The 20,113-nt window shown below is 36.4% G+C and overlaps 2 protein-coding genes and 1 long non-coding RNA gene across 3 annotated transcripts; 2 read left to right on the forward strand and 1 right to left on the reverse strand.

The window, feature by feature from the left end:
- The first annotated feature begins 1,282 nt into the window (after positions 1 to 1,282).
- Positions 1,283 to 3,440, forward strand: LOC127176816 (uncharacterized). The gene is made up of 2 exons (XR_007829153.1): positions 1,283 to 2,670; positions 3,155 to 3,440. It is a non-coding gene; the product is annotated as an uncharacterized LOC127176816 (long non-coding RNA).
- Positions 3,441 to 3,662: 222 nt separating this feature from the next.
- si:ch211-105f12.2 (RIMS-binding protein 2-like) lies at positions 3,663 to 6,808 on the reverse strand. The gene is made up of 5 exons (XM_051128608.1): positions 6,470 to 6,808; positions 6,152 to 6,314; positions 5,922 to 6,025; positions 4,084 to 4,155; positions 3,663 to 3,998 (listed from the first exon to the last, which is right to left on the reverse strand). Exons 1-5 carry the CDS (start codon positions 6,674 to 6,676, stop codon positions 3,933 to 3,935), a joined length of 612 nt encoding a protein of 203 aa, XP_050984565.1. The 5' UTR covers positions 6,677 to 6,808; the 3' UTR covers positions 3,663 to 3,932.
- A 3,697-nt stretch (positions 6,809 to 10,505) lies between these two features.
- On the forward strand, positions 10,506 to 15,784 carry ywhag2 (3-monooxygenase/tryptophan 5-monooxygenase activation protein, gamma polypeptide 2). Its single transcript, XM_051129709.1, has 2 exons — positions 10,506 to 10,754; positions 13,720 to 15,784. The coding sequence occupies exons 1-2, from the start codon at positions 10,668 to 10,670 to the stop codon at positions 14,374 to 14,376; spliced, it is 744 nt and encodes a 247-aa protein (XP_050985666.1). The 5' UTR covers positions 10,506 to 10,667; the 3' UTR covers positions 14,377 to 15,784.
- The last annotated feature ends 4,329 nt before the right edge of the window (positions 15,785 to 20,113 follow it).

The raw sequence follows: 20,113 nt of genomic DNA on the forward strand, positions 1-20,113 counted from the left end.
TTTCAAAGGATGAATTTTGAGATTTTAAGTTTTGAACTGATATATAATTTCGTATGATATCTAAAGCGTGATAGGGAAAAAGGCAATGAAGAAAGTCTTTTGTGACAAAGGACAGAACTCATGTTATGATGTAGATTCTTTAAGCTGCACTCTTGACATATGAAGAGTTCAGATGCAAAACCAGCTAAAAGCCATCTCGGTCAAAAATTAGATGATGATACTGAGTGAATGCTCCTGACACATATTATACATCCATCAAATACTTTTACTTAAAACTCGCTAAATTCCAGCCTCAGCCCAATCAGAAGTACCAGTACTTACATAGAAACCTATACAAAGTAGCCAAAAAGAAATGCTCATTTTAAAGAAATACGTCATATGGATTTAGAGGCTTTTGCATCTGAACTCTTCATATATTAATCTATTACTTTTCCTACATAATTTCTAACACAAAAATATGGTAAAAGTTTTATATGTGTACAGCTGTTCAGAACTGTTCTAGCTAACCATGTGCTGATTAGCATCTTTGAGCTAGGTTCAAAAATACCTAAATTGTCACTACCTAAACATTTGGTGGAGTTTTGTTAGTGACATAATAATTTTTTGGGGTGTTATTCCATAAAATGTAGTTTTTATATATGTACAACTGTTCAGAACTGTGCTAGCTAACCATGCGCTGTGATGAGCATCTTTGAGGTTCAAAGGTACCTAAAATCGCCACTACCAAAGCAGTCACAACTGAAACATTTAGTAAAGTTTTAGTAGTGATATAAATGCTTTTTGGGGTGTCGTTCCATAAAATTTAGTTTTTAAATGTGTACAGCTGTTCATAACTGTGCTAGCTAACCATGTGCTCATTAGCATCTTTGAGCGAGGTTCAAAAGTACCTAAAATTGTCCCTACTGTAACAGTCACGACCGAAACACGTCATCATTGTTTCAGTAGTGACAAAAGAGAACGCATAATCCTTTATTTGGGAGAAATAAACAAAATTTTTGTACAGTTATACAAATGTTTAGTATTGGAGTATGTTTTAGTAGTGTTTTAGTAATTCTGTGATGTGATGCGGTTGGTATCAAAACATTGCTTTGACTACCAAAAATAAAGTATAAAAAAGATGTTATGATAGTCTTCGGTTTAATTTATTTTCAAACTAATGAATCCTTAAGTTTGAAATCAGTATGATCAACTTTTTGCCTTTTACAAAGAAAGATTGGATTCAAAATACAATGCCTCTGAAAACTTTTTAATAAAATAGCAAAAATATACATTTACAGGGCAGATGCAAACAAAATCTTAACAGGTCAATATAACCCTTCTTATTAAATCTTTATATTACTGTGTTTGGGTAGTGACAACTTTGGGGACAGAACAAATCTTCCAAAACGTTCCAAAAATACAATTACTAGAAACCTTGGATATTATACAATTTGCATACATACAAAATTTGTGGAAAACAAAGCTGTTTCCAACTCTGACTTTGCACCAAATCTGTAGAATGGCCCATATACACAGTGCGGTTTGACTATATTATTAGACAAACTAATAAAAATGTGAAGAGTATGTTAAAGAATGTTTACTTTGTAAACTTCACCAGAGCCAAAACGGTCCATGTTTGAATAATCACCCAGTTACATATCACAGAATGTCTATAAATCATGTTTGACTCTTTCTTTTTTACAACACTACATTATCATTGTACATCACAGAGAAGTGTGTCTGCACATCCCCCACTTCCTTCTGTGCGTGTCAAACGAGAGTTTGAGGTTTGGGTTGTCTAGACAACCAAGTCCATCTCGTGTACATCATGTTCAGGGAAATAAGAGAGCGGCCTCCTGTTTATCAAACTACCACGTACTCAGGACAAAAGTGTTCAGATTCAAGCATCTCAGAACAGCGACACCGAAGAAAAAACGTCTGATGTGACATTTTCATTCGATAATCTCATAATCTGATAAATTCTGTATGCATATAATAACTTTTCAGCATTTTACCATTAAGCAATGTGAAAGTAACAAGCTATGACTTTAAATTACACTCATATTGACTTTTATATGACACAATACCACACCTTCATATTGGACTCAAAGTATATGCAATATGCTGATGAAACTGTGTGGTTTTGCACAACATAGCAACCACCCCTCCCCCTCAGGAAAGAGATCTACAAGTGCTGCAAACAAGATTATGCATCAAATGTTCAGCTTATTATGAAGCTATTTATAAAAACACACACAAAACAAGTGTAACATCTTCCACCGATGATATTTTCCTCACAGACCAACATTGCTGTTTTTTAAACTGTTGGAACATCAAGTTTTTAAAGCCACACCGACAGACTACGTGGAAGCCTGATGCAATCTGATCACATGTTTGCTAAACTTCCTCTTTACTTCTTTGTGTGATTTTTATGTATGCTAAAGACCAAGGGCTTTTTCTCTCATTTCTGATCTGTCTTTTATCGGTTAAATGCCCTTAAAAGGAATTGATTCGAGTCCGTCTTCGAACGAAACTCGCTGTAGTCCAATAGGCGTGCATTCGTGCTTCTTTAAGACAGCGACTGCAGGGCCTCTTCCTGTGGTTTGCACCATGTGGCCTAAAAAGTGTTAAAAGGCGACAACTTCTTTCTCTTGTCGCTGTTGTTTCCGGGATCAAGCAGGCAGAGAACTGGTAAGTCACTGCTCTTCGGTTTATTCTAAAATGTTGGATAAATATGACTGCTTTTCTGTTTTATGACCTTGGTTTAATGGATGATGAAGTGCTAATATAACTAGGTGAATTTGCTACAACTTAATAACAGAAAATAATACTTTTAAAAAGTGAGTACACTCAGTTCTTGTTTAACTAGTAGTTACAAAACCACAATTTCAAAAAAGTCAATTCCAGTAGTTAACGCTGAATCCATTTCACATACAAAGCAGCAAAACTGAAGGTGTTATATGTTATTTTATTTCAAATTAGTTAATTCCACATGTAATATTTCATTTTTACCTACAGAAAATGCAATAGAAATGATTCTAAACTTCCTGGTGGTTTACAGTGACTCACTATTAACAACTGAAGCTGATGCAGCTGAACATCCAACCATCCAATCCATATTAAAACGTGATCTGACTGATTTAGTTACATCGTTTCAATCTATTTTTCATTTCAGATTTAACAAATGGCTGTGAAATGAACATTTGGCGCACATGGAGATAAGAGGAAGCGTGCAAAGAAACGAATGGAGCACAAAGAGAAGAGGCGGGAACCTTAGAGGTACAGTGCAGTCACTCATAAAGTAGACAGCACTACTAAAGGTCTCTACACGGTGTAGTGTTTCCTACTTTATGGATGAGTGTACTGTTGGCTGCGATGGATGATCTTATGGAGAACTAAATAATGCTGAATCTGAATGTCTTGTTTATTAAATATTAATAAATATTGTGTTTCATAACTGATTGTAACAGCGTTCATCTGTATGTGTGCATGTATGGAAAACTGAAATTATGAAACTGTAATAAAATTAAGTTTAACTGTGTAGATGTTTGCAAAACATACAGTGCAGTTGCTGCAAACAGGAAGGACATTACAAAAATAGCTCTAATCAATATAAAGACATGAGTAGTTAAAAGAAGACACGTAAGGATAATTCTTAAATTACCATTATCAGTCTTTTAAGGCTATAATGCACTAGGTGCTTCCAAAAGCTCTTGTATTAATTAGAAGTTAATTTCCTTTTACGTATTTAAATAATGTTAAGCGTAGTGCACGCATAAAGGAAAGGTCAAGTGCATTTAGAGACACATGAGACAATACGTCATGTACATTACAGGAAACAAGACACGTTATATGGTTTTAAAAAAAACGAACAAAAAGCTAGATTGGAGCTGGAGCTGAATTCACAACCTGACGTCATTCTCCTGTTCCTGATTTATGGTTGCTCATTTCCTTCAGTCCCAAGGCAGTGGTTGCAAAAAGTTTGATGGCACAAGACCTCGATAACCATGTAGATCTCCCTGGATCAATATAAAACAGTCATTCTTTAACTTACGACCTTTAAACAAAAAATGCATGCGTGGTAGACAGAGTCGTAATACTCACGTAATAAAATCCATCGCTGTCCATTTCTCCAAAAACGTATATAATATCTCCTGCACGAAAGGGAAGCTCATCCTAAAGGAGAAAACAACCAAAAAGCAAAGATGTAAAATTATATTTGATATTTTAAGATGTAAAAGTAAACGTTTGTACAAGTGTTTAACAGTGGTATTCCAAACTAGTTATGAATAAATCATTAAAGAAATAAAATGAATGAATGAACTAAGAAACTAAGCGGGATTCAAGCGCTTTAGGTATTTAAGCACATAAGGAAAAAGACATTACATATTATTTAGCAAGCCTGTAACCACCTAAATCAATTATTTAAAACACATTTTTGTTAACAGCTATTTTTATTTCCTATAGAAATAAGATGTTTTTATAACGTTTATGACTGTTATAGCGCCAGCTGTGGTCTGATCTCCCTGAAACTTTGCATGCTTGTTTAGAATCACCTGTCGCATGTGCTCAGCAGGTTTCGTGAAGTTTTGAGCTTTTGTTTAGGCTTTATAGGCTTTTGGGTGTATTTGGCCAGGCCCCTTTTCTAAAGGACCCCGTTATAGCTTCCCAAAGCATAAATTTCAACATGTTTTTGATAATTATTGACCTAGAGAGTCCAGAGAATTGCACTGCGGTGTTTTTTTCCAGACTGAGTGAAAAAAACCTAGAACTAAAGTTCGCAAAAGTATGTTTTTCACATCTTCTCAATCATGTAAAAAATGGTTTAATTGACAGCAGTGGTTCTAGAGGCAAAGTTGTTTAGAATGAAGAGGTCTGACATACGATATGGATATCATGTGTATGTGCAGAAAACCGCGCAATGCACAATCGTTTACTCCCTCAAATAATGCGATATTTGAGGGTGTGTGCGATTTCTTTGAAACTTCTCATACATCTTTGGGGCTGAGAGTCAAACAGGCCCACCAAGTTTCCTTTTCGATTGGTCTCCGTTAACCTTGTCTAATAGGTGTTCAAACTTTAATTGGCCAATGGCGGCCATGTTTTTTTGAGACACATGAAATGTCACTGGTTTGGTTCCGATTGGGAGAAAAACCTAGGAATAGTTTGCAAAAATTAGGTTTTGCAAAAAAAAGTGAAATTCCCAAAAATTTTGACAATTGACACTAGAGCCTGTGACTGACGGTGTAGGAGTATGAGCGATTTCATACTTACGATCACTGTACCGCCCCCGTCAAACCGATTGGGGCGACCCTGGGGCGAGCCTCGATTGAGTTGTAGGCGGTGTGAGTACTACCATCCCTTTAATTTTTAAGTCTCTACGACTTACGGTTTGGTCTGCATGATCAGTTTTATGTGGAAGTCGCTCATCAATTTTTTTCTGAGTAATCACTGTTCAACAGTGACACCAGCAAGTGTCAACAATATAATGACGTGAATGGGAAGAATAATTTTAAAAAGTAAGTGAACAAGGTACACACTTAGATATTACCACATTGTTATATCAAAATAAGACTTGATCTGTAGGAGTTTTTAGTGAGTGATCAGCTTGGTGAAATTTAAAATAAATCTCTGTTGAACATAAATTTGCAAATATATTGTTTTAGTTGTTACTGCTTTGAGTTATTTTGGAATAAATGTAAAATGCTTAAAAACACTAACTTGATGAGATTCATACTTGGCTTTACAACCTGATCTCATGATGAAAACTACCTGTGGGAACTTTTTTGCAAGATGTAAAATACGTATTGCCATGTACGTTTTGTCACATATTCGATGTTAAATGTCCACTAAGTTTCGCTAAAAGCGTATTTGTTCACATTTACATATGATTACAAAATGTATATATACACATATGTCTATAAGAATATAAATGCAATCACCTCAATGTCCATATTTGGAGAACTTTCCCAAGGATCATAATCAAAGATGGCCACCATCCTGTGGACTTTGACACCATCTGGCACACTAGAAGTTTCGCTGGGGGCTAAAATTAAAAGTACAAAGTAGCCATGAATCAATCCTTAAATCCATACAAGTGTATTTTTAATAATGTATTAAATATATGGCTAGTTTTATCAAGTAAAAAAGAGAGAATAATGTAAATGCTTGCCTATGGAAGGCGTCTCCTCTGGCAAAAACCCCTGCTGGAACAATCGAAGTTTAAGCTCTCCGTCCTCCACAGGAATCTCAGAAACCATGTTGCTCGGTACAAAACCGAAGCGACCACCCGTTTCGCCGCTATAGAAGCCGTCAGCATCTTTATCCCCATATACCTACAAAAGAGCACATCCCGCTGTCTTTGAGGCTCCCATCACAGCATGAGCTAAGTAGGACAGAAATGATCTAAAGATCATGCGTTTCATTTAGCAGGTTCGTGTAAGCTGCGAAAGCTGAATAATTGTGAATTAAGATATGAGAAGATCTTTACTTTAATGATCTGTCCTTGTTCAAAAGGCAGTTCCTCTTCCATGCTTTCAGGGTTTGGAGACATCACCGCAGGGTTGTAAGAGAACAGAGCCACAAAGAGACGCACATTTGGGTCAAACATTTCCCTCTCGGATTCCCAGTTCTCTATATCTTCTGGTGTAGCAACTCTAAGACCATCTGGATATAGATAGACATCCAGCCCATTCATTCCAGTCTTCTTCCTCTACGCCTGCGACTGTCCAACTGATATCCCCTCAGTAGGCAGACAGGTGGTTAGCAAACACCCATATGCTCACTATAGCTTTAGCATTAAGAGCGGTAGCCAGGCTAATCTGCCTCAGACTAATCCTCTTGGAGGAAATGAATCAGTTTTACCTGAGACATCCTCAACTACTAACCTGACATGTTAAATGGTTATGAAGTCCATTTTTTAAAGATAGTCTACAAAACTCTTTAGTGAATGTACAGATTTCACATCATGGATTTGGAAGTGCTGAGGAACTGGAATAACACTCTGCCAGTGGATTTGGCCCAGTCCTGCTGTGCACAGTCCTGCCGATTAGCTGAGCCAACCGTTCTGAACTGTGCCAAGTAGAGCTAGCTGTTAACCACATTATCATCAAGGAAGTAACCTTGCAAGTCCCTTTCACCTTTTCAGGACAATCCTTATAGTCAACAAAAGGTTGGCATGGGTCAACTTAAGAAAACCAAAAAACAAAACAAAACAAAACACATTGTGATGATATTGTATAAACCAAATGCCATATTATGGGAGAGAACTTGACTAACTCTTCTATTGTTAACTGGTAAGGTAAAACAGCTTCTATTCTATTCTATTCTATTCTATTCTATTCTATTCTGAAATTTTTTGATTGTATTTATCATATTCCTGACTATATGTCACTTATTAAAAAATGTTCATACACTACCAGTCAAAAGTCTGGGTCATTTATTTGATCAAAAATACAATTAAAATAAAAAATGAAATATTATTGTAATTTAAAAGAACTGTTTTCTGCTGTGATATATTTTACAATGTAATTTATTCCTGTGACAAATATGCTGCATTTTTTAGCAGCCATTACTCCAGTCTTCAGTGTGTCAGAAAAATGTGTCCAAAATAAATAAAATAAATAAATAATAATAATAAATGAAATAAATAAATAATAAAAAATAAACAGTTTTCTTCAACATTGATAATAGTAAGAACCATTATTAGTGATAGAATAATGGCTGATGAAAAATCAGGTATGTATTACATTAATAAATTACATTTTAACAATAAAAGCAGATTTTTGGAATTCCAATATTATTTCACAATATTGCTGTTTTTACTGTATTTTAAAAATCAAATTAATGCAAGCTTGCTGAGCATAAAAAACATCTTAATCTTAAAAAATTCTTAATTACTTAAAACATTCAGTAGTACTGTTTCCAATCTGAAGTGTTTATGTCAGTTCCAAATGTTTGCCAGTTTTATCTATGACACTTATTAAATGTTTATAGAGAACAATGAAAAGGAATCAACATGATAAAAAAGGAATGTTACACATGCATTAAACTTTGTGACAACTAGCCCCAGTCTCCTCTATATAAGGGATACAAATTACACTGGATTTGTGCAGTGACTCATATGAAGATCCAAGTTGCTTGTCTGTTCCATCAATCTGATATCTAGCACATCTATAACCTTTTTGAGCATAGTCAAAACATGAGACACATTATCCTAAATATTACCATAATTGTGTCATCCCCAAAATCCTCCAGTCCATACAGGACGGGTGCTAGATATGGTAATAGGGGGTGACTCATTCCCCCATATTGTATTTGTTCTTAGAAGACCTCTGATGTGCCATCATCATCACTGCTGATATGTGGCCTCTTGACTCCCATATAAGGACTATTACATCATGAGTGAGGCACCCGTATGGCAAGCTGTTTTAACATTTATTCTTTAAACATTTCCTATTTTATGTTACTAATTAGTACTGTAGTATCTATCAGTAGTTTTACTAGTAGTCAAATATCTATTTATGTGACATAACAGTATATCTCACTATTGTTACTATTAGCATTTAGAGAAAGGTAACAACATAAAAGAAGACAAGACATTAATAAACCTCTACTACTCCAACTCAGTTAAGAACTCGACTCCGACCAAACAAAGTGGACTCGGACTCACTACTAGTAGAATTTCTTATAATGTACATATGTTTTATATGTAACATTTCATTGTCATATGCAATCACTAGACAAAATGTTGCTTTATAATTCTTAGTTCAAACTGTTTTCTTCTATTAAGATTTAAAACGTAACTAGTAACAACTGGAATTTGCATCTAATAAACAGGTAATAGTGTCTATTAAAAACAAGAAAACAGTTTGAATACTAATGCTACAATTTTAATAGTGATAGTTAACTTAAGGATAAGCACTATGCACTGGTCACTAGTAAAGCTGGAATAGTCAGAAAACCCTGAAATACTCATTAGAAGTAAAAATGACATCTGAACCACAGCATTCAATTAATCCAATGCTACACAATTACAATTCTAACTAATTACATTAAAATAGTTACATGTCACCATTGTAATAGTACTAGAATTTAGATAGCCTTTGGTTACCTTAAAAAGTGGTAGTAAAGCCCAAGGAATACTTCATATTTCATTTTTTTACAAGTATGCGAGGGTCAGCGTAGGGGACAGTGGGGTAAGTTGAGCCAGTGGGTAAGTTGACCCACCCCTGTATCTTTGCAACTGTACACTTTTACTGTCATGTGACCATATATTTTGGAATCACACATCATTTCTGTCAGACTGTGAAAAGGAGAAACAAATGGGAGGAGTAGAAGGCACCCATTTAGCAACAAAGTTGTTTATTTGATAGGGACAGTGGACACCAAATCCTTCTCTGAGAACCAGAAGATGCTTTTCATCACATTAATGGCTGGTTTGACATAGCAGAAAAGGTACCATGCCAAGAATCATTTGACTAAAATATTTATCAGTTTAAGTGACATTTATTCCTTCATTCTGATTAAACTTTTATTTAATTTTACTCATTAAAATCTCTGTTTAGTCTGTTTTTGGAAGGTTAAAACTTTGGTGTTCAACGCATTGTTTCAGAAACAATTAAAGATTGGAAATTAAAATAAATTTGATTGGTTTTATTTTAAGTTAGCTTTAAAAAAAGAAAAACGACTGTAAAATTAAATTTGACTATTTAAGTTGCTTTTTCAAAGAGGTAATTATCTTTAAAATTTTACATGGGGTAGAATCAGATTCAGTTGGATGGTTAGTTTACACCCAGATCTTACCCTCTGACTCGGGTCAACTTACCTCTAACCTGGGGCAAATTGAGCCACAGGAACACACTTTTATAAGAAGCCATATTTTACAACCCTTTGTCATAGATACATTATGATAATTTAAAATGATAAGAAACATCCCGAAATTCCTTTAGAAACTTTCATTACATCTGCCTCATTTTCCCTTATCTCAATTACCACATAAGTAAAAAATGTCTGGTGTTACCCGACTCTCCCCTACAGTGCACATGATGCAAACTTCATCATCAGAATAATCACCACCCAATTTTTGTAACCGCATAGTGTGCAGGATGCACATGCGCATTGAATTTGTTTTACAGTAATCAGTGTTTCCACAAGGTGGTCAGACCTTTGTTTTACATTAGAAAAGAAAACTAAAGAGAAGGAACAACAACCAAGACGCTCACATCAAACGTTTGTGAGTGAGAAGGTATGAGACAGCCAAGCTTTGGTTTTTTAAAAGAAAAGAAAAAAAAATGTTATCCATCATAACTTAAAAACAGAGAAAACACTGGACACGGATGTAGCTTTGTATGGATGTGTGCATGTATCATCAAATGGAGTATACTTTTAAAAAGCTACACTAGCGTACGCGTACAAAAACTAAGTGTTAAGGTAACAATAGACAGGCCTAGAAGTTAGTTTTAAGGAATAAATGTCGAAGCAGCTTGCCATAGCACCCACGTTTAGAACCCTGACGTAGCCCTCCAGCTCGTGAGGAGGGGCGAGGGTGGCCCGTCGGCACGAGCGCAGACAGCAAGGAACAGCTGCAGAGAGGCTCTCGTTCATTGAATTACACCGCATAGCTCATACAATATTACTGTTTCTTCCCCAAAAAACAAATAATATCGTCCAAACCATAACCATCCAACATGGTTGACCGCGAGCAGCTGGTTCAAAAAGCCAGGCTGGCTGAGCAGGCAGAGAGATATGATGATATGGCAGCAGCCATGAAATCGGTAAGTCATTCTTTCAATTTACCCTTGGGGTTTTATTTGTTTGATGGTTTAGTTTGACCAGCGATCGTTAAATCATTTAGTTTGCTAAATCATCATCTATCTATCTATCTATCTATCTGTCTATCTATCTATCTATATATCTGTCTATCTGTCTGTTTGTCTGTCTGTCTTTAATAAAATATAAATAATAAAAAAATGAATGATGGTATAATTGTCGTATTATGCATACTAGAAGCTTGATACATTTGGAGAAAAATCAGTAAGGGATAACGATCATATAGGCTGAGTTACAGTAAAATATGCCATGTAACAAGAGGCTTTAATGTGCTGTAATAATTTTTGGGGTGTTGATCAATGATAAATCAGTGCTTTATTAATGAGAGTGCAGTGGATCGGGTGTAGACTGTCTGGATCTTGGGCGGTGCCTCCTGTCTTACCCAAACCCATAATCAAATGAATGAGACGACACATGACAAATGCATAAATATTTGTTTCAACATCGCTTTCGGCATTAATGCAACCCACACACACACAAAATATATATTTTGCGCTTTATTCTTATTAAAAAAACGTTGCTCTGCGTAACATACTGCATATTCATGGCTCGTAACGCAGTGTATAGTATTTTATTTTACACTAGAAACCAGCCTTTTTTATTACTGCTGTACAATAAGCATAGTGCATTGTCATAATTGCATTAGATATTCATTTTCCATCATCAGCATATATAAATTCCAACAGCCTTTTCTCAAGCATCCTCACAATTTAGTTATGTCTTCCCATATTAATTTTCCCCATATGGGAGTTATTAAGATATTTCCTCTAAACCAACGTTAGAGGCAGCAGCATTCCTTCTAGAATCTTCCATCCTTGTCATATTGCAGTAAGGTCCACGATACAGATTGGATATTCCTTCTCCTTTCAAACGCACTGATTTGAATATTATTATTATTAAATGTATCTCTTGTACAGTGTTAATTAGTGAATATTATTTCTGTGAATATACCAATAGTATTTCAGTGGGTGAGTATACAGGGCACCATAATGAATTCATTCAAGGCCTTAGGGCTTCTCGAGGGAGGGAAAGGGGAACATCTGCATCTCTAACGCTTCTTCGCCGTCAGCATCCTGCCTATATTCCCATCCGAGTGAGGGCATTTAGGAGACTAGTCTTACATAGGCTTATTGAGATTAAGGAGGACCCCTCCGTTTCTGCTTTGTCAAGGGTTGACATCATGCTTTTTTCTGGAGGGGTGTCGTCTAGCATCTCTTCTCTTATTTCTTGAGCGATTGGTTCTTACCCGTGGTAATACGTTGATGACTTCATTAAAAATGACATGTTGATGCGTCTATCTCAATACTGTCATTTTACAATCTAGACCAGATGTGTTCGCTCTCATTAGCTGTGTTTTATATAAAATAATCTTAATTTGCAAAATGTGCAATATGAGATTAAGCATATTGATTGAAAAATAGAGTAGTGACAGGCAAGATCCACCCGATCAATTTAGCTAAAATGCTTGTATTATCTTACCTTGGTTTAAATCCCAAATGGCTGTTAAAAGGAAAGGTTCTCATCCTTGCAATGATTGTTGTGTATGCCGGACAGGCAATTTTAGCTTCATGGATCAGTGGGGGAGATTTAAAAGCAGTTTGACTCTAAAGTTACTTCAGTCCTATAGCTAAAAGCCCATTTAGCCACAGACCTGATGGGAAAGTGCCCACAGGCCTCCATTATCTTGATGCGTCCGGTTAAAGAGACAAGCAGCAATAGGCCAAGCTTCAAACTTCACATTGGAGGGCGATCATCCAGTTAGTTTATATTTTAAATTTGCGAATGGCTTTCTTCCATGTAAATATTTGCATCCGACTGCAACACAGCTATCAAGGTAACAAGGTTACCCGTTACCCACTGCAACTAGTCGACATGCCAAATCATCGTTGCACTGAACCTGTGTACCCCAGACGCAAATAGCAGAACATTTGTTTAAGTAAAACCCTTTCATATCCTCCATCCTGTGTTTCGTTATGAGTCTTGTCTTCCTGTCCTACCCAGTGTTCCTGTTTTCTACTCTGATCTTTATTGATCTGTCTAAGCTGTCTTTGAATTCAGTTCTCTTTGTATTCTGAAGAGTTTGAGGGAATAATTTTAGCTTTTGTGGCTGGAAGCTAAAACTAGAAACCTTGATCTGAAGCACATGGCATTTGAAAAGTGTTTAGTTGCACATTGGTACACTTAAATAAAAATAAATGTTACTAGCTTTGATGATTGCACGAAGAACATTTCCATTCCGAAAAAGGTTCAGGAAGATGTTCTTCCCTTTAAGACTCTTAAGAGTTCTTTGGAGAGAAACCTGGGGAACCCAGAATGGTTCATTTTGAAGAGAGTACCTTTTACTTAACCTGGGATATTATGTAATTCCATCACAAAGAGATTGTGACTAGAAGGAGATGCTATATCCTCGTGAAAGTATGGAATCAAACTCATTTTACATACATAGTATGGTCGTCCCAGTTTGGCAAGGGAAAAGGTCAAGGAGAAGGCCACCGTAACACATGAACTGCCGCGCAGCGATCGTGTTAACTTACACTGCAGCTGCCCTGGAGGGTATGTGGGAACATTTTGCCTCCCGGCCCTGCCCCCTATCCTCTCCCTGCCCCCACTCTCGGCTGAAGTGATTTCACCTCTAGAGTATTGTGTAGCGCTAGCGCTCTGTCATCTCACTAGATAGAGTCGGACTACTGTACAAAATGAGACGATTGCCATGGAAACTGCACTTGGCATATAGCTCGAGCTCACGGCTGCACAATGCGTTCAACCAGATGATGAAGCTCTCTGTGGATCATTATGCAACTGAAAAATTAAGCGTTCAAATTAGTTGCGTAACAAGGAAAGCATGTTATTACCTTGTTGGGTGTTGTACGTCTCTTTCCTCAACCGGCGTTCTATTTCCTTCCTCCTCAGGTAACCGAGTTGAACGAGGCCTTGTCCAACGAAGAGAGGAACCTCTTGTCGGTCGCCTACAAGAACGTGGTAGGCGCTCGGCGTTCGTCCTGGAGGGTCATCTCCAGCATCGAGCAGAAGACCTCCGCGGACGGCAACGAGAAGAAGATCGAGATGGTGAGGGCCTACCGCGAGAAGATTGAGAAGGAGCTGGAGGCCGTGTGCCAAGACGTGCTCAACCTGTTGGATAACTTCCTGATCAAGAACTGCAGCGACACCCAGCACGAGAGCAAGGTCTTCTACCTGAAGATGAAAGGAGATTATTACCGCTACTTGGCCGAGGTGGCCACCGGAGAGAAGCGCTCCACCGTGGTGGAATCCTCCGAGAAGGCCTACAACGAGGCTCACGAGATCAGCAAAGAGCACATGCAGCCCACTCACCCCATCCGGCTGGGATTGGCCCTCAACTACTCGGTCTTCTACTACGAGATCCAGAACGCTCCGGAGCAGGCCTGCCATCTGGCCAAGACGGCCTTCGACGACGCCATCGCCGAGCTCGACACCCTCAATGAGGACTCCTACAAAGACTCAACCCTCATCATGCAGCTCCTCCGAGACAACTTGACACTCTGGACGAGTGATCAGCAAGACGATGAGGGCGGGGAGGGCAACAATTAAAAGTAGACAAGCTCTCGTTCTAGAAACATAAAAATGGCTGGTGGACTTTGGCAGCAGCTTTTGCCATGGTTTCCTCTGCAGCAGCAGTTCTTTATTTTTCCACGAGTTAAAAGAAAAAAAATATCAAGGGTGGTAAAAGGGGGGGCTGAAGTCCTAGTTTGAATATATACAGAAATATATATAGTTGAATGGGCCTCCCTCTTCTTGGTTCTCTTTGACATTTGCCAAAAACCACTGAAGTGTCAGTCAATCAGCCGGAAACGGTCGTTGTTGGTTGGGAATGGCAGCCTCACACTGGCATTTGGACTGATGTATTTCAAAGGGATGCTGCTTATTTATGTTTTGGGTAGTAGAAAAGCATTTCAAAAGAGGGGAAGGTGGCGTTCGAAGGGTAAAAATAGTATTAAATGGTTCCAGTATTAGTCACGAGTTCGTCTGTTTGTATGCGCTCGATTAACTGAACTGGAAATTCGATTTAAATAGATGTTAGTTGGAAGTGAGGTAAATAAAATCGCGTTCTTTTGAATGCACCAAAACGGAGTCATATATTCATCACGGTCTGATACTACTGGAACCATTCACTTTTTTTGAAGGACGGGTTGGGGAAAAGAAACAGACTGATCTGGTTTAAAAAAGAAAAAGAAAAAAAAAAGAAAAGAAAATAGGAAAAATATCGCAGCTTCAAAGTTTGTGGTTTACTTCTGTGTTTAATTTATTTTTGCACTTGCCAAGTATACTGTTTTGTCAGTGTAAGATAATTACGACGATACTATCAACGATTCAATATTGTGCATGCTGGTGATGTATTTATACAATAGCTTGACTTTATTAACTTATATCTTGGATGTTATGTATTCCTATAATTGAAGAGTAAACTGGCTTCATATTGTTTATTTATAATTTCTCCGTTTTCGTTTTGATTTGCTATTCCAAAATTGTGATTGTTAACAATAAATCGATCTGTTATGGGCGTTGCCGTTGTGACATGGAATGTTTTTTTCTTTAGCTAGGCTGACTTTCGAAAAACACTTAAACTGATCACTTAAATGTACCGGTGTTTTTCTTGGTAAATTGTAACCATGACATTGTTAAGCAATGTTTTGCTCTCTGAACAATATATGAGTGCTCTTCTTGTCATATTATGCACATTGAACGTGTGGTTTAAACAACAGTGACGTTACCGAATCAGTGTTTCCGTGACCGATTCAGAACATGGACCATAAGATGTCTCTGGCAGTATTTTTAAATTCATTTCTTTGCCTTTTTCCTTTCTTTTTTTTACTTTTAGCTGTATCCTGAGTGACAATATCTTGAATGTGAATAACTATGTAGCAGTTGCACAAGAGCCAAAATAATGATAACAATAAAAAGACAGAAAAAAAGACTAGTCATAGATGCATCATGTCAATCAATGCTGGTCGTGTGTATTGTTTTTCTATTAATGACTCATCTAAAAAAAGAAGCAAACACTTACTCAAATAGATGCCAAATGAACTGAAGAAGACCAAATGGTTTTTCTCTGCATTGCACCTACTATCCATGATTAGCTGCATTGCAGAGCTCACCTCTCCACAATATAATAATGTGCTTGACATACGAATGTGCCTCAATGAGGACCACGTTATTAGCTTTAGTTACAGTACGCTTGCATTAAAATCATTTGATGAGGGTAGAGACTCGAAGAAATGGCTGACTTTCTTTATCTGAAGGTCACATGATAAACCTGCATGCTTGTAGACATTTCCAATTGAATTCATTATCAGCATGACTAATTGCCGATGCTAAAATCCGATCTCATCTGCTGTTTGAAATGAACGTGACGTGTGACTGACACTTAAACGGCACGAGCACCACCTGAAATCGTGCTTTAGTCTAGCATTACATCTAATTCTTTTTCAGATTACGGAGGTAAACTTACACACTGAATTGCTAGCTCTTTCAGCATTCTGCTGCAGCCTCCTACAGCAACCCACACCCAGTAGAGCAAGAGATGAATTTCTCTGCTCAAAATGGTCCACAATAACAGCCAATCGCAGGCACGGTGAGCTGTCATATCCACCAATCCAGTGCATGTTGCTAGGGCTGGAGGAAAAAAAAAAACATCCTCTTTCCCATTGGCACTGTTCAGACATCTAGAACAACCTGCAAAGAGATAAACATCAGAACATCAGAGACACCATTAAAATTCAAGGGAAACCTGTCTCCCCTCGTTCACATTGAGACTCTGTCATGTAGACAAAAGGAGCAAGCCACCATTTTCTGCTGCGTTATGATCGGATGCAAGATAGAAAGCATAGAAGATTTGAATATGTTTGCCCTGGTTAAATTGGTCGGACCTCTCAGCTGAAGATTTGTCACCTCGTAATGTATTTAAAGCATTATTTATTTCTATTCTACTGAGGTTTATTTTGATTTCAGACTCGGCTGTCTGATAAACAGGGACATTTCGGTCTCACATACAATTAGAATAGGATGTAATACGTCTGTCTCTGCCCCATCAAGGGCGTTCACATTTAAAGTTTAATTTGGAGAAAGAAAATAGAGAGCATTTATTAACACATTGTACCATCTGTATAAAGCCGAACGCCAAGGATTTGTGATGTGCTTTGGTCTAAGATCCCATCTGCCTAATGTAGAAATGACTTCCAAATCAATAACAGAATATGCAGATTTATACATCATTAAAAAGCATTGGTTAATCAATTGTGGGCCTTACGGTTACAGATGAACAAGTAAACAACTTACAGACATAATTCAACCTCAAATTAAAAATTTGTCATCATTTACTCACCCACATGTTGTGTCAAACCTGTATGGTAAAGTGGAGAAAAACATTAAAATCAAGATTTTGTAACATTTTTATTGTAACTATGGACTACGTTGACAAGAGTCTTGTAGAAGTTTTCACCGTGAAGCTTACACTGGTGATGCACCGAAGAGAAAACAGATTTCACACTAAATGATCTAATCTTCAGCAGTATGAAAGTGTTTTAAAGCTTGTTGTTTTGAATATCACAGTTATATATGATATTAGAACAGTAGGGCCTGTAGATAGGGAGTTTGTGTTAATAAAAATATAATTGTATTTTCAGAATGACATAATTTTTTCTCAAACATAGTCAGTTGGTGGAATGGGCAGTTTCATTTTACCCCACCCATTGTGGCGTTTTGCCCCATAGATGGAGTAATATGCCCCCTTGGTACACATTATGTCATTGTCACTAAAACTGTGAAAACTTTTCTGAACACATTTAACTTTTGTTGCACAGCAAAAAATTACACAGTCCTTAAGGTTTTCCCCCACTCTACCCTATAACTTTATTTCTGCTGTGGAACACAAAAGAAGATATTTTATATAAATGAATAAAATAAGTAAATAAATGCAAAATTTCAAGAAAAAAATTATTGTAAAAATAAAAAAGATTATAAAAACAAAATGATTAAACTAATTAAATAACATGAATAAAATAACAAAAAAAGTATTAAAATAAAGGAAATTATATAAATAATACATGTAGCAGTACAGTAGTGAGTATAAAAAAAGTTACATAATACAAACAAAATATATGTTAAATATTTACAATATACTTTATTGTGTGTGTGTGTGTGTGTGTGTATATATATATATATATATATATATATATATATATATATATATATATATACAGTATATATATATATATATATATATATATATGTATATATATTAAGAAAACAGCTGTCTTTTAAATTTTAGGATAGGGGTCCCTCACACTACAATTTGCAAAACAAGCATTTTTTGTTAAAAAGTATATGAAGTTGTATTTTTTTAAGAAAATGGCCGATCGTTTCACTAGATCCCTAGACCCTTATTCCTCAGCTGGGATCATGTAGAGCCTTTTGAAACTGCATTTTGGACCTTCAACCCCACTGATCCCCATTAAAGTCCACTATATGGATAAAAATCATTATGAGGAAATTTTCATTCTGGAAGTGAACTTCTCCTTTAAAGCATATAGGCATTATAGAAATAACAACATTCTGTAAAGCTGAAGGTTTAATTTTACAAAATTTTAATTTGAAATAACGTGTATTGTGAAAACACAAATAAATTTGATTTGAGATCTACCTATTCAAACAGTCACCACAGGACACCAGTTTCAATTAGTGTTTGAATATTACACACATAATGATTTTAATTTGTTACTAATGCAGCAAATATGATTAGATATGAGAGATCAAAGTAACAGTTCTTAATCTATCATGTTCCCGACTAAAGAGAAAAAGTGTTTTGCTGTGCAAATGCACAAACAGAAAACAAACCAAATGTTTACTTTAGAGCTCAAGAACTTAATTCAAACAAAAAGGGGTCTTTTAGGATTACTCATACTTGTACATTCAGTTATTTTTTTAGCAGCTTTTATATTGAAGCACTGAAATAGGTAAAGTGTAGTGTCTCTGAATAAGGCCAGAGGGAAAAGGAACAGTAACACCTCAAGGCTTCCTTCGTTATGTAACAAAAGAGCACTTACCAATGGTTTTGACCTCTCCATCCACATTTTTCACAAACTGCCTATCTGGAAAGGTTATTGATAACTTCTAGGCTTGCTAATGAAAATACAACAACCTGGAATTAGTGCAGAACACAAATATGACACTGGTGATTTGAGCATTATGTTTTCTGAATGAGTAATAACATTGTTTTCGGATTGTATCACGCACACACGCTCTTACATAAGGTGGATACTCTGGGAATATTTGCTCTATAGGCTCTTACACTGTCAACAAAAGTAAATTGTACAAGGAGTGATCTGTGAACAGTGACTAACATCGTATTATGTTTTAAATGTGTACTAAATTACTTGCTATTTGAAAATCCACTGTGCACAACCAGGGAAATATGACAGCCGGTAAGCATATGAGTGCTTACCATATGTTGGGTAAGTAATCTGCATTTTGATAATGTGAACTGAGTAAAAAACTGCTGTCAAGCCCCACATGTCACTCAGGAATGGATTCAAATCTAAAGTTGACAGTTTGACAGCTGAGCCCAAGCCTCTGTTATTACTTTAAAAAACGTCACTTTAGTACTAGTAACTAAGAAACATTGAGTTGCTTCATTTAAAATGTATTGTATTACTTTATAAAAAGCTCACTGTATTATGTAGAGTTAATGAGAGAGAGAGATGGACTGAGCGAGTGCGATTACCTGCAACTCATACAGCATTCATTCTTCAGTTCAATCTCATATTCACAATAAAACATTAGTTTGAATGTCCACTGAGGAACTTTGTCTTTTACTATCCTTTCATCTGTTAAGGGTGATTTCTAACGACTGCTCATTTGTTGGCTTGTGTTGTTGAAAGTAAAAAATAACTTCCTTGTATACAACAGCGTTTCAGTCTCTTTAAATCCGCCTTTACATTACATTTCCTGGTGTTTCTAGTCAAAGTAACATTTTCTGAGTTGTCAAACCTGCGCGCATTTTTATATTTAGTTATACAGAAAAAGTTTTTCAGTATAAAAAGCACCTAAACGGATATTGGTTTCATGTCTTTCTTTCTTCAGTTGAAAAGAAATTGTTTTTTTTATGCATTTTTCTTCATATTATGGACTGATATGGTGCCCTGATTTTGAACTTTCAAAATGCAGTTTAAATGCGGCTTCAAACGATCCCAGCCGAGAAAGAAGGGTCTTATCTAGCAAAACAATTGGTTATTTTCATTAAAAAAAAATACAATTTAAATACTTTTTAATC

This window comes from Labeo rohita, chromosome 15 (assembly GCF_022985175.1).
Source record: "Labeo rohita strain BAU-BD-2019 chromosome 15, IGBB_LRoh.1.0, whole genome shotgun sequence".
NCBI lineage: Eukaryota > Metazoa > Chordata > Actinopteri > Cypriniformes > Cyprinidae > Labeo > Labeo rohita.